Consider the following 24,280-nt stretch of genomic DNA (forward strand, 5'->3'; position numbering starts at 1 on the left):
GCTGAATAGGGGCAGGCTGCCAACAGGACTACCAAGACACGCTTAAGTGGCATTTCCAGGCAGGTTCCTTTAATGTGCTTTTCCCTGGGCTAACTCTTCACTGCGGTGCTGCTCCGCTGCCAGCCCTGGCGCGCGCAGCCTCCCCGCACCCCGACTGCACAGCTGCAAAGCAGCGCACGGCCACCCACGCCACCTTCCAGCCGCAGTGCGCGGCCTTGGCCTTGGACGCGCGTGCGCGCGAACGAGGGTGGGCGGGCCGAAGCTGGAGGAGGCGGAGCAGGCCCTCGCAGCCTGCAGTCCATTGGCTCTCTCCTGTAGTCCCCGCCCCCGGGCGTTCGAGGCGGCGGGGCGGTCCACGTCGGAAGCCGGCGCTGGACTGAACTTGTGGCAGAAGGGAGGTAAGCCGTGTTGGGTGGCGGACGGCGGGCTGCGTGCCGCTGCCCTCTGCTCAGGAGCCGCCGGGTCGCGTCCGCCTGCGCCCTGGGTCTGCTTGCGCGGAGGGCGGCTGAGGCCCTGCGGGCCTGGGGCTGTGCTGGGAGTTCGGGCAGTGGAGCATGTGGCGGCAGGGCCGCGTCGTGGCGAGGGGCAGCCGGGAAGAGGGCAGGACTTGCTGTTTGCCCTCGTCTTGGCCTGTCTGGGCTCTGAACTCCCGGAGGACCAGGGCTTCTGTGGTTAGAGAGCTCTGGAGTGCCTGGGCAGGGCTGGCTGTGGTGCCTGCCGTGGGACTCAGTGGGATCCTGACTCGGAAACCGGTCGGGGCGATCCTTGCACACTTACCTGCAGCAGGTTGCAGTCGTCCCACTCTCCCTTGAACGGTTCCCTAGATAGGGGCAGAGCAGGGGATTTCGGCTGTGTCCTGCCTGGCCTGGGGTGTCGGTTTCCTCCTCATTCCTTGTGACTCACTCAGGTCATGTCCACTTTAATGCGGAGGCTTATGGGTGAGCATGGCCTGTTTTCAGACCTGGTTCTCTGGCTCTGTCCTCACTTGCGGGAGTTACCCGAAGAAAGAGTGTGTGTGTCTATGTATGTGTATAAACATATATGTTTCAAATGTCCACAACAGCTACGCGGAGACGTGCAGTTGTGTTGCACCTACTCTTAATGAGTTTTAATTTCAGCTGTGGCGTCCTGATCCCTTAGTTTGGTTCCTGAATATGGAGCTTTTGAAATCAATGAAGTTATCCTGTCAGTTATGCAGTCATCCATTCATCCATTCCAAACTTTTTTGATGGAGTCCTTGATGGTCAGAGTTTTATACCAGATGCTAAAATTGGCATTCCCTGTTTTTTCTTCCAGTTTGTATGCCATTTTTATTGTATGGAGATGGAATCTTTTGTTGATGGTTCAATTTCAGGTTCTAGATTTAGGTACAAAAGCTTATTTTCTCTTATCATAAGATTGGGCTCTACTGGGACCTTACTCAATTTTGCTTGCTTTCACCTCTAGTAAGCCTTAAACCATGGTATCCCTGAGGGGCAATCCTGCTAACTGTACCACTAATGACTCCAGGTCTCAGAGTAAAGTGAGGGGATGGGATTAGAAGTATTCTGGGATTTTGAGATGTTCAAGGAGGGGAGCGGGTAGAGGGCATGTTTACTGAACTATGTTAGCACTTGGGAAGTGACCATTCTAAAACACAGAATCTATTTCATGATTACATTTTACTGTTTCAGTGAAGATTGTATCTGTCCATGTTCAATTTTTGACTAGCAAGCAAGTGAATGTTTACAGTTTTGATTCACGTCCCATTCCTGCATAGAAAGCACTATGACTCATCTAAATTTTGAAATGTAATAATCATGAGGCTTTTAATGTTACATTTGAAGGTATGATATAGAAGCAGTTGGATAAGATTGCAATTTTCAAAACATTTTGACTTGCTTTAGTAAATTAGTGGTAGCCAAAACCTCTGCCTTGATTATTTGCTTACTTAATGTTAGGTAGTTACCAATTTGGCTAATGTCTATCAATGTCATGTTTATTTTAATTTTTATTTTATCAACCTAAAGTTTACTGTATTTTAATTCGTTGTTGCCTCCAGTTGCAGCCTCATAACCAAAAGATCAATAAATCATTAGTCTGAGATAAAAATACCCATAGAGATGTAATAATAGTTTTTCATTTGTTGATTGACTGATGGTACTTACCAATAAATCTTTTGGCCTTTTTCCAGATATAAAATGATTTATAAAATTGTTCTTCTGTGACATAATATTCATAGCTTCATAATACTTTTTGGATGTTGTCCACAAACTATTCGTTGAATTAAAGTGTGTATGTCACTATTAGGGTTTTGAGAGATTAAGGAAACCATGACTTTTCAAAATTTTGATTTTGCCAAATCTTTCAGTTCTAAAAATGGACCCAAATAAGATGAGAAGATTAAGGGGAAAAATTCAAGAGCTGAGAAAAAAAAAGTGGAGTTTTTTCTAGCTTAAAATTTGAGGGAAGGCTGGGTGCAGTGGCTCATGCCTGTAATCCCAGCACTTTGGGAGGCTGAGGCGGGAGGATTGCTTGAGCCCAGGAGTTCATGACCAGCCTGGACAACATATTGAGACCCTGTCTGTAAAAAAAAAAAAAAATTTTAGCCCGGTGTGTAGCGCATGCCTGTAGTCCCAGTTGAGATGAGAGGATCACTTGAACATCGGAGTTTGAGGTTCCAGTGAGCTATCATAATGCCACTGCACTCTCTCTAGCTGGGAAGACAGAGTAAGACTCTGTCTAAACAAAAAAAAAAAAAAAAATCAAGAGAAAACAAACACAATGAAGAATACAATACAATTATAACTATATTTCATAGAAGTATAAGGAAATAATAATGTCAGGATTATTGGTGGGTCTATAGCAAAACTTGATTTTAATCAATATTTCTTGATATATAATAATAAACTTGGTTAAACTATAAAAAGAAACCTTGGGCGATAATTTAAACTTTGATTAAGTGGGCAGTACTTAAATTATCATTGTATTCTGGCCTTGTTCATGGCTTCCATGTACACAATTATCACATTTAAAGAAACATTATGTTTAGCATATGTGAAGCCTATAAGTATTGGATATTTTTTAAAAAGTACTACAGATCTGGAAATGTATAATAAAACGTGGTATGGTTAAGTAAGTATACTATAAATATGTGATCACAATTAGTAACAAATTGGATGGTGGTTGCAGTGTACTATTTCCACATGATACTATTCCCTATCATGTGGAAATAGTACACACTATTGACTAAGCTGATAGGACAAGGGATGTTTGTCAATTTCTCCCTATGTAAATGATTTGAAACAAATTTTTAGGGATGGGGAAGAGCCCATCTATTTTCAAACAATAGATGGGAACATAATTTTTGTAAATTTGGTCTTCCAAGTATTTCTGGCCTCATAATTTTTTTTAACCTATCCAAGTCACATTGGAAGTAATAAAATTGCATATATGATTTCTAAGATTTTAAAAATTTGTATTGGGTTTTATTCAGTTAGCTTTAGTTACTTTAGTTTTATATATTTTGAAGATTCTTTCAAAAGCCTTGACTTTAAGTACTGTACAATTTTCCATTGCTCATGATGGGAAAACATTTCTTTAGGCCAAAGGAAGTTGAGAATGCAAACTACATAGGTAGTTTGCTATTATTATTTATTTAAAGATTTATCTTTTCTCTTGCCTGGGAACCAGTGAAGCATTCCACCCAACCTGCTAAGCTGAAGATTTTAGTTCTTTCTAGGCATTATGATATATCTTCATATCTCTTTTTTGTCAGATGAGCGATTGTTTCCTAATTTGGCTGATAAGCATGTTGAACAAATATTGTACTGTAATTGTCAATGTTATAACTGTAGTCTCTAAGTTTTACTTTATTTAGCAATCATTGAGCCTGTTGGTTTATGTAACCAAACCTTCAGGTTTTAGTATATGCTATTAGGACATACACATGGGGAGGGAAATAGAGGAAACATTATTAACATTGTTTTGAATTGTTGAAACATTTAAGTAAGTGGAATTTTAAAGAGTCTGGATATTAAGAATATTATATTCATTATTTTTTCTTTGATTCAACAAAGACAGCAACTGCTCTGTTCCCAGGTCCCTAATTTTTCTTTAAGGAGCTTATAGAATTGCATGGAAGCACAAACAAGGCCAGAATACAATGGGATGAATATTATAATCAGGTGTCCACATAGCGTACAGTGGGTGATAGAAGAAAATTTGTGTGAGTTTTGAGGCGATTCAGAGGTTTTATGAAGGAATTTTTGTCTGAACTGAAATTTGAACGGGAGTAGGAATTAGTTGATGAGGATGGAAGATAAGACATTCTAGGCAGAAGAAAGCAAATGGACGGGTTCCCTTAAGAGGAAGAATAGACAGATGTGTTAGGAGGGAGAATGGACAGATGAAGTTCAATAAGTAAACAAGGGCTGAATAATGAAAGGCCCTCTTCCATACCATGTAAATGATTTTGAACTTTATCCTGGAGGCTCTGGTGACCCATTCTCTCACCATGACTTTTGTACTGCTGCTCCTTCTGCCTAAATCCTCTTTTCTGAGACTGTGAGCTGCTCCTTTACCTCCTTTAAGTCTTTGCTTGAGTGCCTTCTCAGTGAGCCTTTCCCTGACCAGCCTCTTTAAAATTGTAATCCCTCTCTAATACTGCCTGTCCCCCTGGCCTGGCTCACTTTGATACATAGCACTTATCTTCAAACATTTTGTATAATTTACTATTTTGCTTATTCTTGTCTTCCCTCTAGTAGGAATATAATCTATAAAGGCAGAGATTCTTGTCTGTATCCCCAGTGCTTTTTTTTTTTTTTTTTGAGACAGAGTCTCACTCTGTTGCCCAGGCTAGAGTGAGTGCCGTGGCGTCAGCCTAGCTCACAGCAACCTCAAACTCCTGAGCTCAAGGGATCCTCCTGTCTCAGCCTCCCGAGTAGCTGGGACTACAGGCATGCACCACGATGCCCGGCTAATTTTTTCTATATATATATTTTAGCTGTCCATATAATTTCTTTCTATTTTTAGTAGAGATGGGGTCTCGCTCTTGCTCAGGCTGGTCTCGAACTCCTGAGCTCAAACGATCCGCCCACCTCGGCCTCCCAGAGTGCTAGGATTACAGGCGTGAGCCACCGCGCCCGGCCCCCCAGTGCTTTAAGTACAGTGTCTGACACAAGGTTGGCATCTAATAAATATTTGTTGAATGAATGAGTGAAAGGTGCTGCAGCCTTTTTCAGGCCTAGGTAGCTCTTCCATGCTTTATGGAAAAGCTCCAGGCTGTTATCTGAGGAAATTTGTGGCCTCATTTTCCAAGTACTTTTGTGATCCACTTTTTTTTTAAGTGGTCCTCCAGACAAAGTGTTCCTTCACATCCAGACTCTTTATGCCTTGCAAGATTGTCATGTTTTCTTATCAACTGAATGGAATCCCCGCTTTTGGTACTTAATAGCAACCTCTTCACTTTGAGTTGTAAATCATAACATTTTTGTTCAAAACAAACCTGAAACAGTTAAAATGTGAAAGGAGTACTCTAAGCAGAAAATTTTCATACCTTTTTTTAACTATTGGACTCCTTCATACCGCAAATATCTTATTGAGAACTTCAGATACGAGAGATGTTTTATTATTCAAAATAAAGCTATTTTAAATTCTAATTTATAGCATACTGTTATTACAAAATCAGTCTGAACCATGAGGCTGTTTTAATGAGCATAACATTGGAATTAGTGATTATGAATAAAAATGATAATCTCTACATGCCTCAGCCTCCAATTTATTTTTGTATCTTGGTTTTGTAATTTGGTTTTGTTGCATACCATCAAGGAAATCACTCATACAGATTGGTAGTTGCAAATGGTAATAATTTTTCTTAACAGTTCACATTGCAATCTTACAGTCTCTAGTTACTTTTTCCATTTTCCTTTATTCTTAAAAACATCCTACTGTGGAAAATTTCAAACACGTACACATAAATAGGGAGTATAGTAAATGAACTTAGTTTCAGCAGAATCAATGTTTTGTCAATCTTGTTTTATCTCTTAACATTTTTTCATCCTTTAGCATATTTTAAAAAATAATCTTTAATAAGGGCCTTTTCATTTGAATAAAATTATGTCATCAATGCTAACAAAATTATCAATTCCTAAATATTATCTAATACAGTCTATATTTCAGAATTTCTCGGTTGTGCCAAGGTTGCCTTATTAGAGTTGGTTTTTTAGAATCAGAATCAGATAAGGTTCCAAAATATAATTTGGTTGTTATGTCTGTTAAGTCACTTATTCTGTAGCAGTCCCTCCACCTCTTCTTTTTTCCATGTCATTGATTTGTTGGAGAAACAGTCCTTGTCCTGTAAAATGTCCCAAATTCTGGAGTTGACCTATTGCAGAGCAAGTGATATTTGCTCTGCGAGAGCTACCTTGTTCCTCTATCTCATATATTGCCTATAACTTGGTAGTTAAATATATACAGCTGTGTAAATTCACATTGAACTGTTTTCGGTAAGGGTATTCTGATAGAATTCTGTGTATATTACCTCATAAGGATATAATGTCTGGTTTTCTTACTTTTAGTGATGCTAAGGTGAATCAGGTTCAAATGGGGTCATCCTGATCCCTCTAACGTAAAGTTCCCCATCATCATTTAACTAAATAGTTTTAGTAGCAATTGGTGATTCATTCACAAATCAAATTATGTATTAACAAAGTAGCTTCATATCTTTAAGGTTTTTTTTTAAAGAAATAAGTACATTGCAATTTTTTCTTTCCTCCCATTTTTTTTCACAGTAGAACTAATTCTCCCCCTGTCCTCCCATCCTTCATTTACACACGTATGCAGTGCCTTCAGAATGTATTGGACATTTGACATAAAGCCTGGAAGGAGATATGAAGTGGAATGGACAGTGAAGGCTGGGGAGGTTGGAAAGTGAGGATTATCTACCCACCTGCCTACTAATTTACTTGTCTCCTTTCTCTCCTTCTCTCTCTCTCTCTCTCTCTCTCTCTTTCTCTGTTTTTAGTTTATAAGATTTTTAAGTTATGTGGGATGGCCAGGGCTTAGAGGGCCACCGAGGCCTTGTAGGGATTGGAAAGTAGGTAGGACTGGGGCAGGTGTTGATGTCAGCATTGCAGCATTGTTATTGAGCATGAATTGAATGTAAATCCAGGCTGTAGCTAAGCATGCAAATTACAACATTTGTTGTATATAGTCAAGGTTGGCCCCAAATAGAATTAAGAAGTAGATGAAGCTTGTACATTCTGCACTTTGGCATCCTTTTGTCATGTAGCCTTTTCTTTCTGATGTGGACAAAAGTAAATTGTACCCTAAGGATTTAGGAGACTCATACATTGCTGCATTATTTTAAAAATGGATGAAAGACTCCTTTGGTCTTCTGCATTTCAGTATATGACTGCTTCATTTTTCCAGTTATCTGAACCAAAAACCTGGGAGTCATCCTTCACTCTTCGTCCATTTCACATCCAGTTCATTAGCAGATTTTATCAAAATATAATATATCTTGGCCAGGTGCAAGCTCATGCCTGTAATCCTAGCACTCTGGGAAGCTCAAGACTGCTTGAGCTCAGGAGTTCAAGACCAGCCTGAGCAAGAGTGAGATCCTGTCTCTACTAAAAATAGAAAAATTAGCAGGGTGTTGTGGCTTACACTCTGTAGTCCCAGCTACTCTGGAGGCTGAGGCAAGAGGATCACTTGAGCCCAGGAGTTTGAGGTTACAGTGAGCTACAATGATGCCACTGCACTCTAGCTGGGAAGACAGAGTGAGACTCTGCCACAAAAAAAAAAAAAAAAAAAATATATATATATATATATATATAATATATATCTAAAATACTTCTTCATATTATAATTGCAGATTTGTATCCTTTAACCAATTAGAGACCTAATGTATAACATGGTGACTATAGTTATTAATAATGTATACTTGAAACTTAGTAGATTTCAAGTGTTCTTCCTCCCCCTCCCCCCTTGGTAACTAGATGAGGTGATGGATATGCTAATTAGCTTAAATGTGGCAATAATATCTCAAGATATACATATAGCAGAACATCATGTTTTACACCCTAAATATATATAATTTTTATTTGTCAATTGCTCTGATTTGAATGTCACTTCCAAAACTCATGTTGAAATTTAATTGCCATTGTAACAGTATTAGGAGGTGGGACCTTTAAGAGGCTTCACCTTCATGGGTGGGATTGGTGCTGTCATAAAAAGGTGAATTCAGCCCGCTCATGCCCTCTCTTTGCCCTTCTGTCATGTGGTGATGCAGCAAGAAGGCCCTTGCCAGATGTTGACACCTTGATATTGCACTTCCCAGCTTCCAGAACTGTGAGCCAATAATCATCTGTTCTTTATAAAGAATACCCAGTCTCAGGTATTCTGTTGTATCAGCACAAGACATCAATCATTTACCTCAATAAGTTTGGAACAAACAAACAAACAACATATATGTAAAGTCTGACCTCTTCTCGTCATCTCCACTGCTATTACTCTTGTCCAAGGCAACGTGATTTCTCTCCCGGATTATTGCAGTAACCTCCTAACTGGTCTCTCTTTTTCCATCCTTGCCTCCTTATGGTCTGTTTGTTCTCCATAGAAGCCACAATGGTCTTTTTAAAATGGCAGTCAAATATGCCATCGTTCTGTCTCAGTACCTTTAGAACTTCTCATCTCACTCAGGAACATCCAAAGGCTCATAGCACCCTTCAGGGGCTTACATGATCTGGGTCCTTGCTTCATTCTGTAGTCTCTCGCTGCCCACTTGCTTGCTTGCAAGAATCACACTGGTGTCCTTGGTCTTCCCTGAACTTGCCAAGCTTCGTTGCCCTTCGTGTTCCTTTCGGCCGGAATGCTCATCAATTCAGTTGTCTGTCCAAATGTCACTGTATCAGAAAGGTCTTTTTTTTTTTTTAGTCTTTGGCAGGTGCCAAAACCTGTGAAAGACCTCCTTAAAATTTACCCATTGATGACTAAAATTTTGGTTTTCTTGGTATTATGTTTGTATATGCATTTGGATAATTAAAATAAACCCTTTGTACTGCAGTTTAAGCAATTAAAAATACCCATCCTCTACACTGAGGCTAACATACTTGATTCAAATGAGATTGGAGGAAGTTGAATACATTGGAAGAGCACTTAATTTTTTTCAGGGGCAGATGGATTAATCTCCTGGCAAACAATTCAGAATCAAAGGTAATTCTGTTAGCTTACTTGTTTAGAACTCTGCAGGACCATTACAGCTTCTAATAACTCAAAGGTGTGACTTTCTCATTAAATAGTTCTTAATAAGCGGTGTAATTGGATCAAGAAAGGCTTTTTTTTTTTTTTTTTTAAATCTTGGTATGTGCTGTGGTAAAAGTGTTTCTTTAGACAATGATAAACCATGATTTCAAGTGAGCAAATAAGATCACTATTTTTTTATTGCAACTAAAAAATTTATCTTATGTTTTTATTTTAAAAGTATAATTTCTTTTTGATTAAAAAGTAATATATGCCCATTGTAAGAAAAAAACAAATGTAGCAAGTGTTAAGGGAAATATAATAGGATATATAATCACCCATCATCCTATTATTCATAAATAACCTTATCAACATTTTTGCATATTTACTTTGCATTTTTTTCTTAATCCTATGTCTTTATATGGATATATTTTAAACTTGGTTGTGTACATGATTGTACATGAAAATTTCTGTTTTTTGTTTCTATTATAAACATTTCTTTACATTGTTAAAACTCTTTATAAATGTTTTAAATTACTTATTGTTTTATCTGCATAATCCTTAGTTACCGTTTAGATTAATTAGTGAATAGTTTTGCACAAAGTATGCTTGCTTTTAAGCCTTTTGTACTTTTAACCTAACTTTTGAAATGGGGGGGGGCAGATAGAACTTAAAGAATGTGTGCCACACTTGGGTTATAGCCAAGAAGTGTCACATAGTAAGATCAAACGCTCAGTGCGTGGTATCTAGACTGCCCACTCCCATAGAGTGGTTTAGTTTTTGACCTACCCCAGACTTTCAGCTTCATTGTGCTAAGTTTCCTTAGGAAATCTAGTATGGTAGGTGGGGTTGGGGAGACATAATTCTGTGGCTTTGCTTCAGAGCTGATCTGACTTTTGAAGACTTTTTTTCAGTTTGGAGGTAAACCAGGTTGGGAGCAATTTCATAGATGGTTGTTTGAATTTGGGCTGAGAGGCAGATGTGGTCTTTGAGAGTGAAATGAAACTCTTCAAACGTTGGCTTCATTGTGAGTTGCTGGTCTGCGGAATGGCTGCTGCTGTTCATCTAGTCAGTCATTTACTGTCAACAGAGTGTTGGAAAGTTCCACGAAGCCTTTATGGATGAAAATTGTATGTATTGGTTTTAAAATTTGTGACATTAAAAAATTCTCATTAGGAGCCACATATTACTTCATGACCTCCTCTTTTTTCTTCTTCTTTAAATAGAATTCTTAAATTAACTTTATCTGAAAGAAATTCTACATACTATACTCTGTCCATTGGATGTCAGCATTTTATTCCAGGATCCTCTTCTAATTCTTGAATATGCTGCTTGGTATCCCTATGCTAATATGAAATGATTTACTAATGAACTCCTGCCCAGGATGACTGTGAAGGTTAACTAATATCTGATTATTAAGCACCCTACAAATAAAAACAGCCATCAGTAATGCTAGCTGTATAATAAAAGATTACTAAATGTTACTTTTATCGGTAATTATGTATTTAAAGCGCCTTTTACCCCAGTGGGAAATACACAGAGGTGATGCTGTGGGTTTTTAAAGGATTGAAATACATAGCAGATTAAGTGCATAGCTATGATAAATAACAGCTGTCAACTAAAGCATTCATGTAAAACTTATAATGTATTCAGGTAACAAAGACCTGTTTTCCATCTCTATTAGATTCAGCTGGAAACAGCGATGAACTAGTCTTGTGAGCTTTTGCATGTGTTCTTTGATTTTTTTTTAAAAGAAAATGTACCAAAATGAAGAATAGTGTAATAAAAAATCTCACTTATTTGGATTCTAAACATTTGAGATTTGAATTTGGCTGAAATTCACCTTCATACCACCTATACAAAAGTTATTTGCTCAGTTAAACAAAACAAATTGGGAGTAAGGATGTGTCTAAAAGTATCAATACTAATTATTTTCAGTCCCTAAATATGTTGGTAACTAAATTCAGGTTATTGTATTAATTTGGAAATAAAGTTGTTAAACAATTATTTTTCTACTTCTGGCTCTTATTAATTTATTTTGGTCTTTGGTGAGTCTTGGAAGGGTATAGCTTCTTCTCTATTTCTCATTTCTTGTTTTGGAAAGTTGTTCTGAAAACAAAATAAACAGTAGAATCCTGATTCTAACATTTTTGTGTCTATTGTGTGTTAGGTACTGTGCTAAACACAGTAATTCAATAAACATTTATTAACTGCTTATTCCATGCCAAGCCCTGCAGTGGGTGAACAAGACACAATTGCTTCCCTGAAGAAACTCAGAAGTCCAGGGTAATAATGCAGCAGTGTTGGTCAGTGAGGAATCCTTCCCACTTGAGAAGCTTCTGAGCCGGCATCTGAGCAGGTGCGGCTGCTACACAGATGGAAACCAGGCCCTTCGGAATGAGACAAGAAGGTCTTGAGCAGTGATTATAACCCTCTCAGAGCTGGAAGGGGCTTTAGAGACTGATCCTAGCTCTTCAGTTTGTCCCTTCAAACCATATCCTCATATTATTTTTGCCTGGAATTTGATGCCAAGTTGTAGTTCAAGTCCTGTTTTCTGAGGCAGCTGCAGGAACTGAGAAAGAGCACGCGGTGGCTTCCTCTTGATCTTCCTGCTTCTGGGCATTTCTTCCTGAACATTCCAATGTTATTTCAAACCCTGTTTTTACAAGTGCACTCACCCACACACAAATTTCCCTGTCTCGTTGAGCTGTGTTTTGAATTGTCACATGGTGGGGTTACCTGCCAGCCAAGTATTCATTGGCGGCAGTGTTGCCGTCCGTGTGTGGTAGTGTTTGAGCAATCATTTGGGCAGATAATTGGTTTCATTCATTTCAATGATCATTTACTTATTTTACAAGATAAACAGAACATGTAGCTATGAAAGTGTTTCTATCAGTGGCAAGAAGCATAGGATTACTGCAGGTTGACATTAATTGCATGATGAAAAGGGCCAGTCTTTATTGTTTGTTAGAGGCTCATTGAACTTAAACTGAATGGCAATGATGAAATAAAAGTATACAATCAAAGAACATGTACAAATGTGGGATATGTACTGCTGGCGATGATGTCAAGAGGGTGAGGATTAAGTTTAGATTGACAATTTTTGTGTTTTGTGTTCTGGGTATGGAACATCTCTTTAAATATGTAACTTTTGCACATTGGACTTGATTACATGTTTTTTGGATTGGAATATATATTGAGATACAGAGCTGTTTACATATGCTGATGAACTGCTTTGGGAATTTGTCTTAAGACTGTCTATGGAAACCCAGGTATTCTTTTAAAGATTTACTTGATTCTCTGGGGCGCAGCAAGATACAGTGGAAAAAAAAAAAAAAAACAACAAAAAAACCCAAGGTGTTGGCTTTAGACTAATAGCTAACATTTTAAACAGTTTTGCTATGTGCCTGGCTCTGAGTTAAATGCTTTGATGGAGTATCTTAATTTTACAAAAACTTTGTGTCAACTATACTTTAAGTGGTTAAGCATGTGAGATTTGGAGACAGACTGTTCATATCCATGCTTTGCTCCTTACATAATTAGGTAATTAATTTTGACCTCTCTTTGCCTCACTTGGTTTTTCATATGAAAATGAGGGTAATAATAGTACTGTGTCAGGGGAATGTTTTGAATATCAGATGAGAGAATATACATAAAGAGCTTCAACAGTACCTGTCTGGCACATGGTAAAATTCTCAACAAATCCTGGCTATTAATACCATTGCATAACCCCAGGCGAGATACTTCCTCTCTAAGCTCATATTCCCTCGTGTAGGAAATGGAGTTAATAATATCTATCTCAAAATTATTGTGAAGATCCAGTGGAATTAAAGTGTTTTGTGGTGTCCTTGGCACAAAGGAGCTGTCTAATTCAACATGGTATTCTAAATCCTATGTCATGCATTGTATTTATTCAGTGAATCTTCATTAAACAGGTACTTGTTATATGCTGGGGAGATAGAGGTTAAAAAGACCAGGTTCCAGCCTTAAAGACTGCATTTTACCGGGCAGCGGGGATAGGGGAAGGGGCAGGTAGAGTGGGGAAGCAGAAATAAGTAAATGACAATCATTGGAGATTGTGATAAAGCCTATGAAGGGTACACGAGTGGGTCACATTGGTAGCAGGTGGGGAACTACTTGAGGCTGGGGGTGGGGCAGTGGTGTGATAGGGAAGGCTCAAGGGAAGATGTGAAGGGAGAGAGGAATCAGCTGTTTGAACTACAAGGACAAGAACACTTGAGATTGAGGGGTCTGCGAGTTCTAGACCTGGACATTGAAAGAGCTTGGGGAGGTTCAAGCAACAAACTGAAGGTCAGTGTGGCTGAAGTGCCCTGACTGAGGGAGAGTTGTGAGACGAGATCATGTAGGACCCTTTGGCCATGGTAAGGACTTTAGATTTTATTACAAAGTGCAGTGGGAAGCTGTTGAAAAGTTCTGAGCAGGCAAGTTAAAAGTCAACTGTATTTTGAATAGGAATCTCTTCTAACCTTGAGACTGATGTCTTATTTCTCTGTTTGGTGACTTATGTACAGGATCTCACTCTGGTCTTTGATGAGAGACTCCCAACTTATGACTTAAGCTCGAATTCTTTTCCATCATTCCCCTCTTTTGACTATCCCACATGGTATCAAGGGAGGGGGGAAACATACATTTCTAGAGTGCCTACTGTGTGTAAGACCCTCTTGGCTTTCAAGCATACTTTATATTGTTATTCACAAAACCTTGTTTAACCAATGAGGAAACAGGTTCCAAGATGGTAAGTGATTTCCTAAACCTTAATGATTAGGAATGGAGCCAGGATTTGCCTCCAGGTCTGTGTTTCCGCTCTCCTTGCTCAGCCCATGTGTTTTGCTCTTTGTGTCAGGTTGTTCTGTTATCACGATGATAGAGAGATGTGAAACTGTGAGCTTATCAGATTAAAGGTGTTTTCTCATCTCTATGGAGAGTCTTAAGGTTTGCAAAAGAATGTATATCATTGCTTCACAGTGCACTGTTCATCTTATCCATTTGAACATTTTCAGGATGGTTCTTCTAATAGTGATTACTTTGTTTTTGTTTTTGTAATTGTATCCATTCAGCATTAGAATAGAGAGATATTTTCCTTGTGCATTTTGGGCTATATTTACTTAGTTAAAAGTAGAGAAAGTTACTGTTTTCATGTAAAATGTTTTATGTTCATTTGCTCTTTAGCTTTCATTTGCCCTAAGTATGCGGATTAAAATAAACTGTATCTATTCCATTCTACATGAATTTAATAATTTAGTTTTTATGAAAAATAGCAAATGAGATTCATTGGTCACTTTGCAGCAATCAAGAAAAATGTGGCTATTAAACTTGCAATCAGTCAGTCTATATAAATGTTTTCCAGAGTAAGAGTTTTTATTTTGGTGTAAAATTTCTTAGGTGTCTAATTGGGAAAATGATAGTGGTTATGTTTTTCCTTGAAAATGGAGAAAGTTTTTAAATAGTTTAAACTTAATTGGATCTATCTGGTTAAATTACATTGACCTCTTTTTAATAGTACTCTTTTCATAAAGCATTGGTAAAAATGGCCAACAAAGTAATTAATCTTTGATGATTTAAAATATTTTCCTACTTTGTTGCTGTTCATTTTATGACACCCTTTAAATGATGGATTTCTATGCTTGCAATGATTTGGGTGTCAGAAAGTTATATCCTGTATTTATAAAGACTGTATTAGAATCTGAATAAAAATTTTCATATTTTGATAACTTTATTAAAATTAGAAAATACATGTTCTCATGGAAAATTAGAAAATAGGAATGAGCAAAAATAAAAATCACCCATTATTTGTATTTTCCAGGCTTTTCTATGTACACGTGTGCTTTGGAGCCAGATTACTTGGGTTGAAATTCTAGGTCTGCTACTTACTATATGACTTTGGGAGAGTTATCTAACTAGTTGCAGCCTCAGTTTCTTCATCTGTAAAATGAGTACCTATCTCAGTGTTATTGTGGGGATTAAATGAGTTAATATTAATATATGTAAAATGTTTAGAATATTACCCGGCCCCTAGTAAGAGTCACATACATGGGGTTTTTAAAAATTTTTTATTATGGATAATTTCACATGTATATAAAAATAGAATAGTATTATGAACTCCAATGTATCTATTACCAACATTTAGACATTCTTGTTTATCTAGCATTCCCCTTTTTTTTTTTTTCTTTCTGGACTTAAGTATTGTATAGAAAATCCCAAATGTCACATCATTATACTTTCTTGTACCATATTAATATTTGCTAAGAATTAAGTTAATTATTTTAGAGAACTGGTGTACAAAATTTGAGTCATTTTTGAGGGAGGGAAATACAAGTAAAATACTTATAATGTGCATTCTGTGTTTTACTAAATTTTAGTTAACTGAATGGTGTTTGAAGTAAGATTGTAAATATGGAGATTTTGTTATTTAGAATAGACATTCATTGGCCAATAAGATCTTTAAAATGATTATCAGTTTTATTGTAAATATACCATAAAGATGATTTTGTATGAACATAAAATCTTTATTTTAAAATGTTATATACTGAGCAATTTGGGTAATTATTCTTTTGGTGGAACAAAAATATTTAAAAATTATGATATTAGAAATATCAAAAAGGAGCTAATTTTGAAGACTTCTTTGAATATTTAGGTTGGATACTATAAAAATTCTAGAGATAAGTCCTTGGATTTAAAAAATAACTTTTTTATCTATATCCTCATATATTTATCATATGAATACATACACATATATGGCACTTTAAAAAAGATTATTCAAGAGTAATTAAAGAAAATATTGTAACAAATCAGACATTATTCAAGTTTGTGGTTTTATTTCTTAGTTTAATGTCTTATTTTCCTGGACAGCAATCAATTCTAACTTGGAATTTCCTGCTCTTGATCTTGTTTTAGACTTCCATTTCAGAATCTGTAAGTAGCAAGTGATATTAATTGAGGAGGAACTAAATTGTAAAGGCAGGAATTTGATTGTAATTTGATGTGATTTTAGTAAATGGCAACCAGTGAGATCCTCAGAATTCATAGTCACTTAAATTTGCTCAGTACTTGAATTATAGATCTTAAAATTCCTGGGACATGATTCAGTGATGTGGAATGTGGAGGTCATGCCTCATGTTACTGAAGGTCCAATGGAAAGAACACTGGGTTGGAAGTCAAGAAACCTCCTGTTTCACCTGAACTCTGCCATGATGATTTTCCTTTTTGGCAAGTTGCTTCACCCTCTCTGACATTCAGTTTCTTCATATCTCCAGTGAAAAAAAGTGGAAGAGAGATGATGTCAGGTCCATTATATTAGTTAAGGAAGTACTAGATACTACAACAAGGAGACCCCAAAATGCAATACTTCAAACAAGGTAGAATTTCTTGCTTTATCATGTTGGAGTTCCAGTTATGCAGCGCTGCACCAAGCTATCATTTAGGGATCCAGTTTCCTTCCATCTGGTTTCTTCAGCAAAGTCCTAGGGGCACTGTCTTCTTGTGCATGATTGAATCTGGGTTGATACCAACCCTGGTTGTGGTTGAAGAGAGTGGAGGAAGCAGGCTCCAGCCTGGAAAGGGCACATCACTGCTGCTAAAACTCCTCTGGAGAGAACCTGATCGCATGGTCACACCTAACCATTTTTGAGGCCAGGAAATGTAATGAAACTGGTCAGGTTAGGTTTTCTTAATACAGAAGAAGAGGAGAACAGGTCTTGGAGGATAGCCAGCAGTCTCTTGCATGTCATACAGTTGCTGCTTTCTCTGATTATAATGTTGATTCGGTAGCTCTGTCACAACGCTTACTTGTCCTCTACTTCAGATTGATTTTGAAATTACTGGCTAGGATAAAAGTATTTTCTACTCTCAGTTTAATTTAAATATGATTTAGTGGTTTCTTTGAGAATACAATGATTAAAAATTACTGTTTTCTTACAGTTGCTGTTAAACGTTAAAAACTTTCCATTAAGATTTTCCCATGATCTTTCCGTTTTTATGAATCATATACAGTGGACCCTTGGGAGTTAGGGGTGCTGATCCACATGCAGTCAAAAATCCATGTATAACTTTTGACTCCTCAAAAACGTAACTACTAATAGCCTTCTTTCTCTCTTTCTCTCTCTCTCCATGTATACATATATATTTTTTTCTTTTTTAAATTTTTGAGACAGGGTCTTACTCTGTTGCCCAGGCTGGAGTGCATTGGCATGATCATAGCTCACAGCAGCCTCAAATTCCTGGGCTCAGTGATCCTTCTGCCTTAGCTTCTCAAGTAGTTGAGACTACAGGTTTGTACCATCATGCATGCTTATTTTTAAATTTTTTGTAGGGAGGGGGTCTCTCTGTTGTTCAGGCTGGTCTCGAACTCTGGCCTGAAGCTAACCTCCTGACTTGGCCTCCCAAAGTACTGGGATTACAGGCATGAGCCACCATGCCTGGCTCTAATAGCCTACTGTAGACCGGAAGCCTTACTGATAACATAAACAGTTAACACATATTTTATATGTTATATGTATTATATACTTACAGTAAGCTAGAGAAAAGAAAATGTTATTAAGAAAATCATAAGGAAGAGAAAATATATGTTTACTGTTCATTAAATGGAAGTGGATTATCATGAAGGTTTTCATTCTCATTGTCTTCACGTTGAGTAGCCTGAGGAGGAGGAAGAAGAGGGGTTGGTCTTGTTGTCTTATGGAGGTGGCAAAGGTAGAAGAAAAGCCACAAGAATTTCAAACTAGTGTTGTTCAAGGGTCAACTATAGTTAAGAGCATTCTAATTGTCTTGTCCTGTTAATTTGGGGGTGCGGGTGGCAGTTGGATTTGTAAAGTTTTGAAGCAAGAACTGAGGCCAAGCTTGAGTTTCTAGGTGTCAGGATTTAATACAGGGTGATGAAATAGCCCAGCTGCCGGATCTTAGGATGTATAGAAATACCTACAGACTAGGAAGCAGTAGGTGAAAAGCTACACAGGCAGAAGCTTAAGGAAGAGATAAATATTGGACAGCAGAGCAAGGTGGGTGTTTGGAAAGTATTGTCAGATTTTTTTTCCCCCTCTTTGGAAGAGCAGGGCCAATCAACTAGTATAGAGTTCAGAAAATACCCCAGAGCCATAGTCTTGATAAATTTATAAAATTAGCTCAAATTTATTGATGGTGCTTACCAGCCATCCCAAAAAATGTAATTAAAAAAGAAAAATATTTTCAGAATATATGTTTAAAGCCCTCAGGCTGAAGTTCCATAGCTTAATTTGTGGGAGGAAGAAACCAAGTGAATGTCATAACTGATAATTCCAATAGTTAATAAAATGTTAAAAAGCAGTCCTAGATTTTGTGTCTCCCATTAATATGAATGAAGCGTGCTGCTGATGACATTGCCCATGTAAACTAGCTTTAAGAATGTACTCTGTATAGCCCTGACTTCCACCCAGATGGCTGCCCTTGAGCCCTTCCTGTATAAAAATTTGGTAGTCAAGAGTGCTCAAAGTCAAACGCCTTTCTTTGTGACCATTGGAACCCCTGCTCCCTCCACTACACTGTATAATCAGTTACTCCCTCTGCTGGGTTTCCATAGCACTTGTGAATATAATTAAATAGATTTGATCTTACTGTTTTTCAGATTGTGCCCTTAATTTTAGGTTTGACATTAAGTACTTTTGTGTGATATATGGTTGTATAGAATCATAGAGAAACTATTGAGAAAGAAGGTTGAAAACCCGTAGTGCTTTATCTGTCTGCTGCTCTTTTATTATTTCCAGAGTGCAACTGATAGATTTATTTTCTTGGAAGTATTCTTATGGGGCTGAAACACCTTGGCAGATAATATGATAATTGCTTACATTAAACAAGTGCTTTGATTCACTGGGAACTTAAAGACTTCATTAAAATTTCTCTTTCTGATTTAGATTTAGACAGACAAAAAAGGCATACTGACAGGTGGGAGATAAAACTTTTAAAATCAAACACTCATTTTTGTAGCATGTGGTTTATGGATCATATTGTGACTGATTTCCTTTTAGTAAGAATACCATGTAAGAAGTAATATATAAATTGTTTTGCTTTAATGTATAAAATGCCCAAAAGAAGTTGAGATTAAATATAAAGTAGGGCACATGCTACACTGCCAGTGCTAAAGCAAGCACGTTTACTGTTTTATGAAATTCCCTAAGAGAACATGATGTTTTTATACCTTGAATGACCAAATGGTTGTGATTAACCTTGAAATCTAAGTCTTCAACAAATGAAAGACACTTGCAATTTGTAGCCCAAGGATAGCAAATCGAGGATGATATGAAATCATATTGCAGCTTGGTTGGGTAGTGATTTTGAGAATGCTTAATGGCCATTTGTTAGGAAAGATAAAGTTATTATAGATTAAAAAAACGTGTTCATTCCCTAAAGTGTCACACTGAAATTAGGGCTGTCTTTTGCAATCTTTGGTAGTATTTGTCATCTGTACTTAGGTAATTTTGATAAAAACAGCACTCTTTTACCACAGTGGCCCTCCTCCTGGAGATAAGGTCATCTTTTTGGATGGTTCAGCTTCTTCACTGCTGTAATAAGCTATCGGCCTAACCAGCTGCTCATCTAGGTCCCCAAAGCCATATTGGAATGTCAGCATTCTGGGCTTAGATCAGAGAGTATAGCCCCACATTTTCTTCTATATAGTTCCATCACTGTTCATACTTGAATAAGTCTATTCTGTGACACATCGATAACCAGCTACTTCTCTAGGTGCTCTAGAGTCTGTCTTCTCCTGAGTTAGATTAGATCATCAGAAAACTCTGTGTTGATTTACATAATATGTTATGCCCTTGGCTTTATCCAGTGTTTGTTTAAAAAAGAAGTAATATAAAATTTTCTTATGCTTGTTATTGAGAATATTACCTATTATATCATTCTGCATTCCATATAGAAAGCCCAATATACGAAATTTTCTTCAGAGTTTTAAGGGCACAAAAAAGTTTGTTTTCTTTCATAAAGGGTACCTTTCCATTTTTTATGTAATAAAAGAGTTATAATTTCTTTTGTTTATGTGTGTACCCTAGCTGCCTGGAAGCACAGGGCCAAATTTGAATGTTCATTGTAGCAATTATGTCAATAAATTTTGTAAATTAATTTAAAAAATAGTCATTATGTAAACCCAGAGTTAGCAAACTACAGCCTACCCACCATTTGTTCTTGTAAATAAAGTTTTATCAGAACACAGCCATGGTCATTTATTTATGTATTGTCTATGACTGCTTTTGTGCTGCAGAGGCAGACTTGAGTAGTTGCTCTCTGGCCTTTTACAGAAAAAAGATTTCCAATCCTGATGTAAATAGTCACATGATGGTATGGGTCAGACCAAATGCAGTAATAGTGATGGAATATAAAAGCAAAGTGATTAATGTTAGATATAAGTTGTTGGGAAAGAATGAACAGAGATGTGCTATGAAAGGAATTTAATCTTTAAATAGTGGAAGCACATAAAGAAGGACATTTTATGTGGGAGAAAAAAATAGGAATGAGCAGATTTTGAGTATGTAGGACCATTTTGAAAACTGTTTTTTGTAGATTAGAATGATAGTGAAAATGAAGTTGAATGGGTGAGAGTGTTGATAGAAGGCTTAAAAGCTAGGCATCAGAATTTGCATTTAATCTGACAGGCAATTGAAAACCCACTATGAATTCTTCACAGGGAAGTGATGTGATGGGAATAGCATTTCAGGACAATTAATCTGACAGGAATGTATGGGATGAACTCAGCATGGAGAGCCCCAAGACTAAGCAGTTACTGGAGTAAGCCTGGCGTGAGGAACTAAGATGATGAGTATAGAAATGAAGAGGAACAGTGGGCCCTGAGATGCTAGAAAGAACAAAGCAGACTTTGTGACTGGCTGGAATGGTAGTGAGAAATTGTAAGAGGAGAACTGGGAAAAAAATGAACTGAAATGCAAAGAGTTTTTATGAGAGGAAATATATGTTTTGCTTTTGACATTCCTAGTTTCTGGTTTTAGAGCCTCCTAAGAGAAAATAATGACGTGTTTGGAGATCTGGACTAGGTAAAGGCTGATAGCTGTGGGAGAGTTGGTATGAAGGGAAAAGAGCACAAGGTAGAGGCTTGGGAGAGCCTCCAGGAAGGAAGATGGAGCTCTAGAAGCAGAGTGGATGAGGAATAGGAGGTGTCGGTTGAGCAGTGTTTCCCAATCTGTATCATACCAAGGACAGACTGATGGTATAGAGTGTTAACATGTATTTCCATGGTTGCATGACCAGATAAATTTGATAAACTCTGGATTAAGCAAAGTTAAATAGACTTCTTGCTTTAGACCCTCTGATGTTCTTTAATAATATGCACCATTATTTATATATTAAATGAAATTTCTCTCTCCAACTTTAGATTCATATATCCAACTTTCTATCTGACATCTCCACTTGGATATCTATTAGTCATCTAAAATGTAACTGTGCAAAGTAGAATCCCTGGTCTTCCCCACAAAACTTGTTTCCTCATCTCAGTTGATGGCAGCTCTCTCATTTCATTTTAGTAAAAGAAAGCCACGGTTAGAAGCAGTACAGAAATTGTTTTGTTTCATGTGTAAAATGCCCAAGGGAATTGAGATTAAAAATAAAGTTGCTCAGATTAAAAACCTTGGAGTCATCCTCGACTCCTTTCTTTCTCCTATATTCTCATCCAATCCATTAGCTGTCGCATTGGCTCTAACTTCAAATATATCTGGAATCTGACCACTTCTTACCTCAAGTGAGTCTTAGCACCTCCTTCTGCTGCAGCTTCCCGTTTCATTCAGGATAAATGCATCAGTCCTTCCAGTGGCCTACAGGGTCTTTTATGATCTGACTTCTTGACTGTCTGACCTGATTTACCATTCTTTCTTCTTCACCCTGCTCCATGCTCATCTCTTTCTTCTTCCTAAGACAGACCTTAAGCATTTTATGGCTTTTGCACTCGCTGTTTCCCGTGCTTGTGATACTCTTTCCCCCCAGGCATTTATATGGATAACCTAACTGCCTTTCCCTCCCTTAAGTCTTTGTTCAAGTGCCAACTTCTGGAAGAGACTCCCTGTGACTGCCATATTTAAAATAGGAAGTGTTCCCTTTCCCCTTTTCTTATCCCCTTTGCTTTGCTTTACTTTCTTTTTTCCATAGAACTTATCACCTTCTAATATATTTTATGCATTATTTATTTTTAGAATTTCTTGTCTGCTTCTTTCCACCAGACTGTATGGTCTATGAGTACAGAGATTTTTGTCTGTTTTGTTCTTTGGTATAGTCCAAGCACCTGGAACAGTGCCTGACGCTGGCACCTAGTAAGTATTTCTTAAATGAATGAATGAATTTTCAAGGTAGGAATGTATGTCCCCACAGGATCCTTTCTTCCTCCCATGGAGACCTCTTTTTTCTGGGTTTCTTTGGGACACACTTTGGGAGATTCTGTTATATTATGGAATTCAAAAGAGGAGAAAATTCCAAGAAAGTTGTAATTGACACAATTGGGAAGTTGAAGAAATTTTGATCTGCTTAAGCTAATGAGTAGATTTAGCTAGGGAGATAGTTTGCAATCTTAGAACAAGTTGTTTTAGTGCTGTAGAATGTCAAATTCAAGGAAGTAAAGATGGACATAGATAGTGAAGAAAAAAGCGAGGAGAAAATACCCATTTGTGGAATATAGCTTTGGAAGAATGGAAAGACACAGATTGAGTATCCGTTATCTGAAATGCTTGGGACAGAAGTGTTTTCGATTTTGGAATTTTTTTGATTTTTGGAATGTTTGCAGATATTTTAAACTGGTTGAGCATCCCTAATCTGAAAATCCAAAATGCTCCAATGAGCATTTTCTTTCAATGTCATGTTGACACTTAAAAACTTTTGAATTTAGGAGATTTCAGATTTTGGATTTAGGGATGCTCAACTTGTAGTCAGAAAGAGCTGCAGGTTCATCACAACATACTTTGCTTTTTAAGATCAAAAGAGCTTGGTTTTCTTCTTGTTATTTTTATAAGGTAATCTAGGGTAGTGTATGACATACTTTTTTTAAAAATTCTATTGTAATAAGGCAACCTAAAGCACCCTATTTTTCAAAGTAGTGTAATTTGGCGGGTTCAGTGCTGCATGGAAATTGAATAAATTAGGATCCTCAGGAAATTCTCTTAGTTCCATGCCTCCACTTTACCACCTGCCCCCCTCCATCCTTTTTGTATGCTTTTTTTCTTTTATTTGGTGAGCCCTGTAGGAATGAGAGGTGTGGTGTAAATATTAAAAGCTAGTGCTGTTTGCTTGTTCCTCCTTTAGGAGAGAAGCAGTATGCGTTAACATGTGAATTTCTAGGTCATTTCTATACCTCCTGAATGAAGTTCGCCTAGGCTTCACACTTGTCACTAGCAGTTGGATTAGTGCTCAAATGAAAGTTTGTACCAAAGTGAGGCTTAAACAATTTTGACTTGTTTAAGAAAGTTTGACTCTTTCTTTCTTATAAGTTTTGATCTATAAAAGAATTAATTTCCAAAAAAAATTAATTTATATTTCAAATTTGTGGTTGAACTTTTGGGTGTTTTTTTTTTAGTTTCTTTAGTGTGAATTCATGTGTTTGGGGATTAGCTCTCATGGGAAAAACCACGAGCTGTTGGGCATTTTTAGTTTATTTATCTATCATGAGATTTTAGTGCTGAATGACAATGAAGTTATGGCAAGGATCACCCTGCAGAGTCCTTTACTTTATTTCCTTTGTTGTCTTTGAAATGAGTTACATTCATATTATTTGAGGAATAATTGGTTTGAGTTCCAGTTCAAACCACTTGGAGGACTAACAAATATTCTTTTGTTTTGGTTACAGAAGCTGCATATATACATGTAAGAGAAGCAAAAATGTCAGATGATATCAAGAAAAGGTTTGAATTTCCAAATTCTCTTATACAATCACAGGTAATTTTGTTTGTTTATTTTTGCTTCATGGTAACAAATGAACCTTTCTGGTAGATTGTTAATTGAACCTTACATTTTTATTTATTTATTTATTTTTGAACCTTACATTTTTAGCATTAAATGTTCTATTCTTCTGCAT

General features: G+C 37.2%; 1 protein-coding gene across 4 annotated transcripts in view; it reads left to right on the plus strand.

The window, feature by feature from the left end:
* The first annotated feature begins 363 nt into the window (after positions 1-363).
* The window catches only part of FOCAD (focadhesin), a 267,132-nt gene continuing 243,215 nt past the window's right edge, over positions 364-24,280 (plus strand). For 3 of the 4 annotated variants that reach the window (XM_069474243.1, XM_069474246.1, XM_069474245.1), the window contains exons 1-2: positions 364-398; positions 24,053-24,141. In XM_069474243.1, the coding sequence (XP_069330344.1) occupies positions 24,085-24,141 (57 nt within the window). In that variant the 5' untranslated portion in view covers positions 364-398; positions 24,053-24,084. Of the gene's footprint in view, positions 399-5,799; positions 5,842-24,052; positions 24,142-24,280 lie in introns of those variants that run through there. The other variant, XM_069474244.1, reaches the window with a different exon arrangement.

This window comes from Eulemur rufifrons, chromosome 7 (assembly GCF_041146395.1).
Source record: "Eulemur rufifrons isolate Redbay chromosome 7, OSU_ERuf_1, whole genome shotgun sequence".
In the NCBI taxonomy this organism is placed as follows: Eukaryota; Metazoa; Chordata; class Mammalia; order Primates; family Lemuridae; genus Eulemur; species Eulemur rufifrons.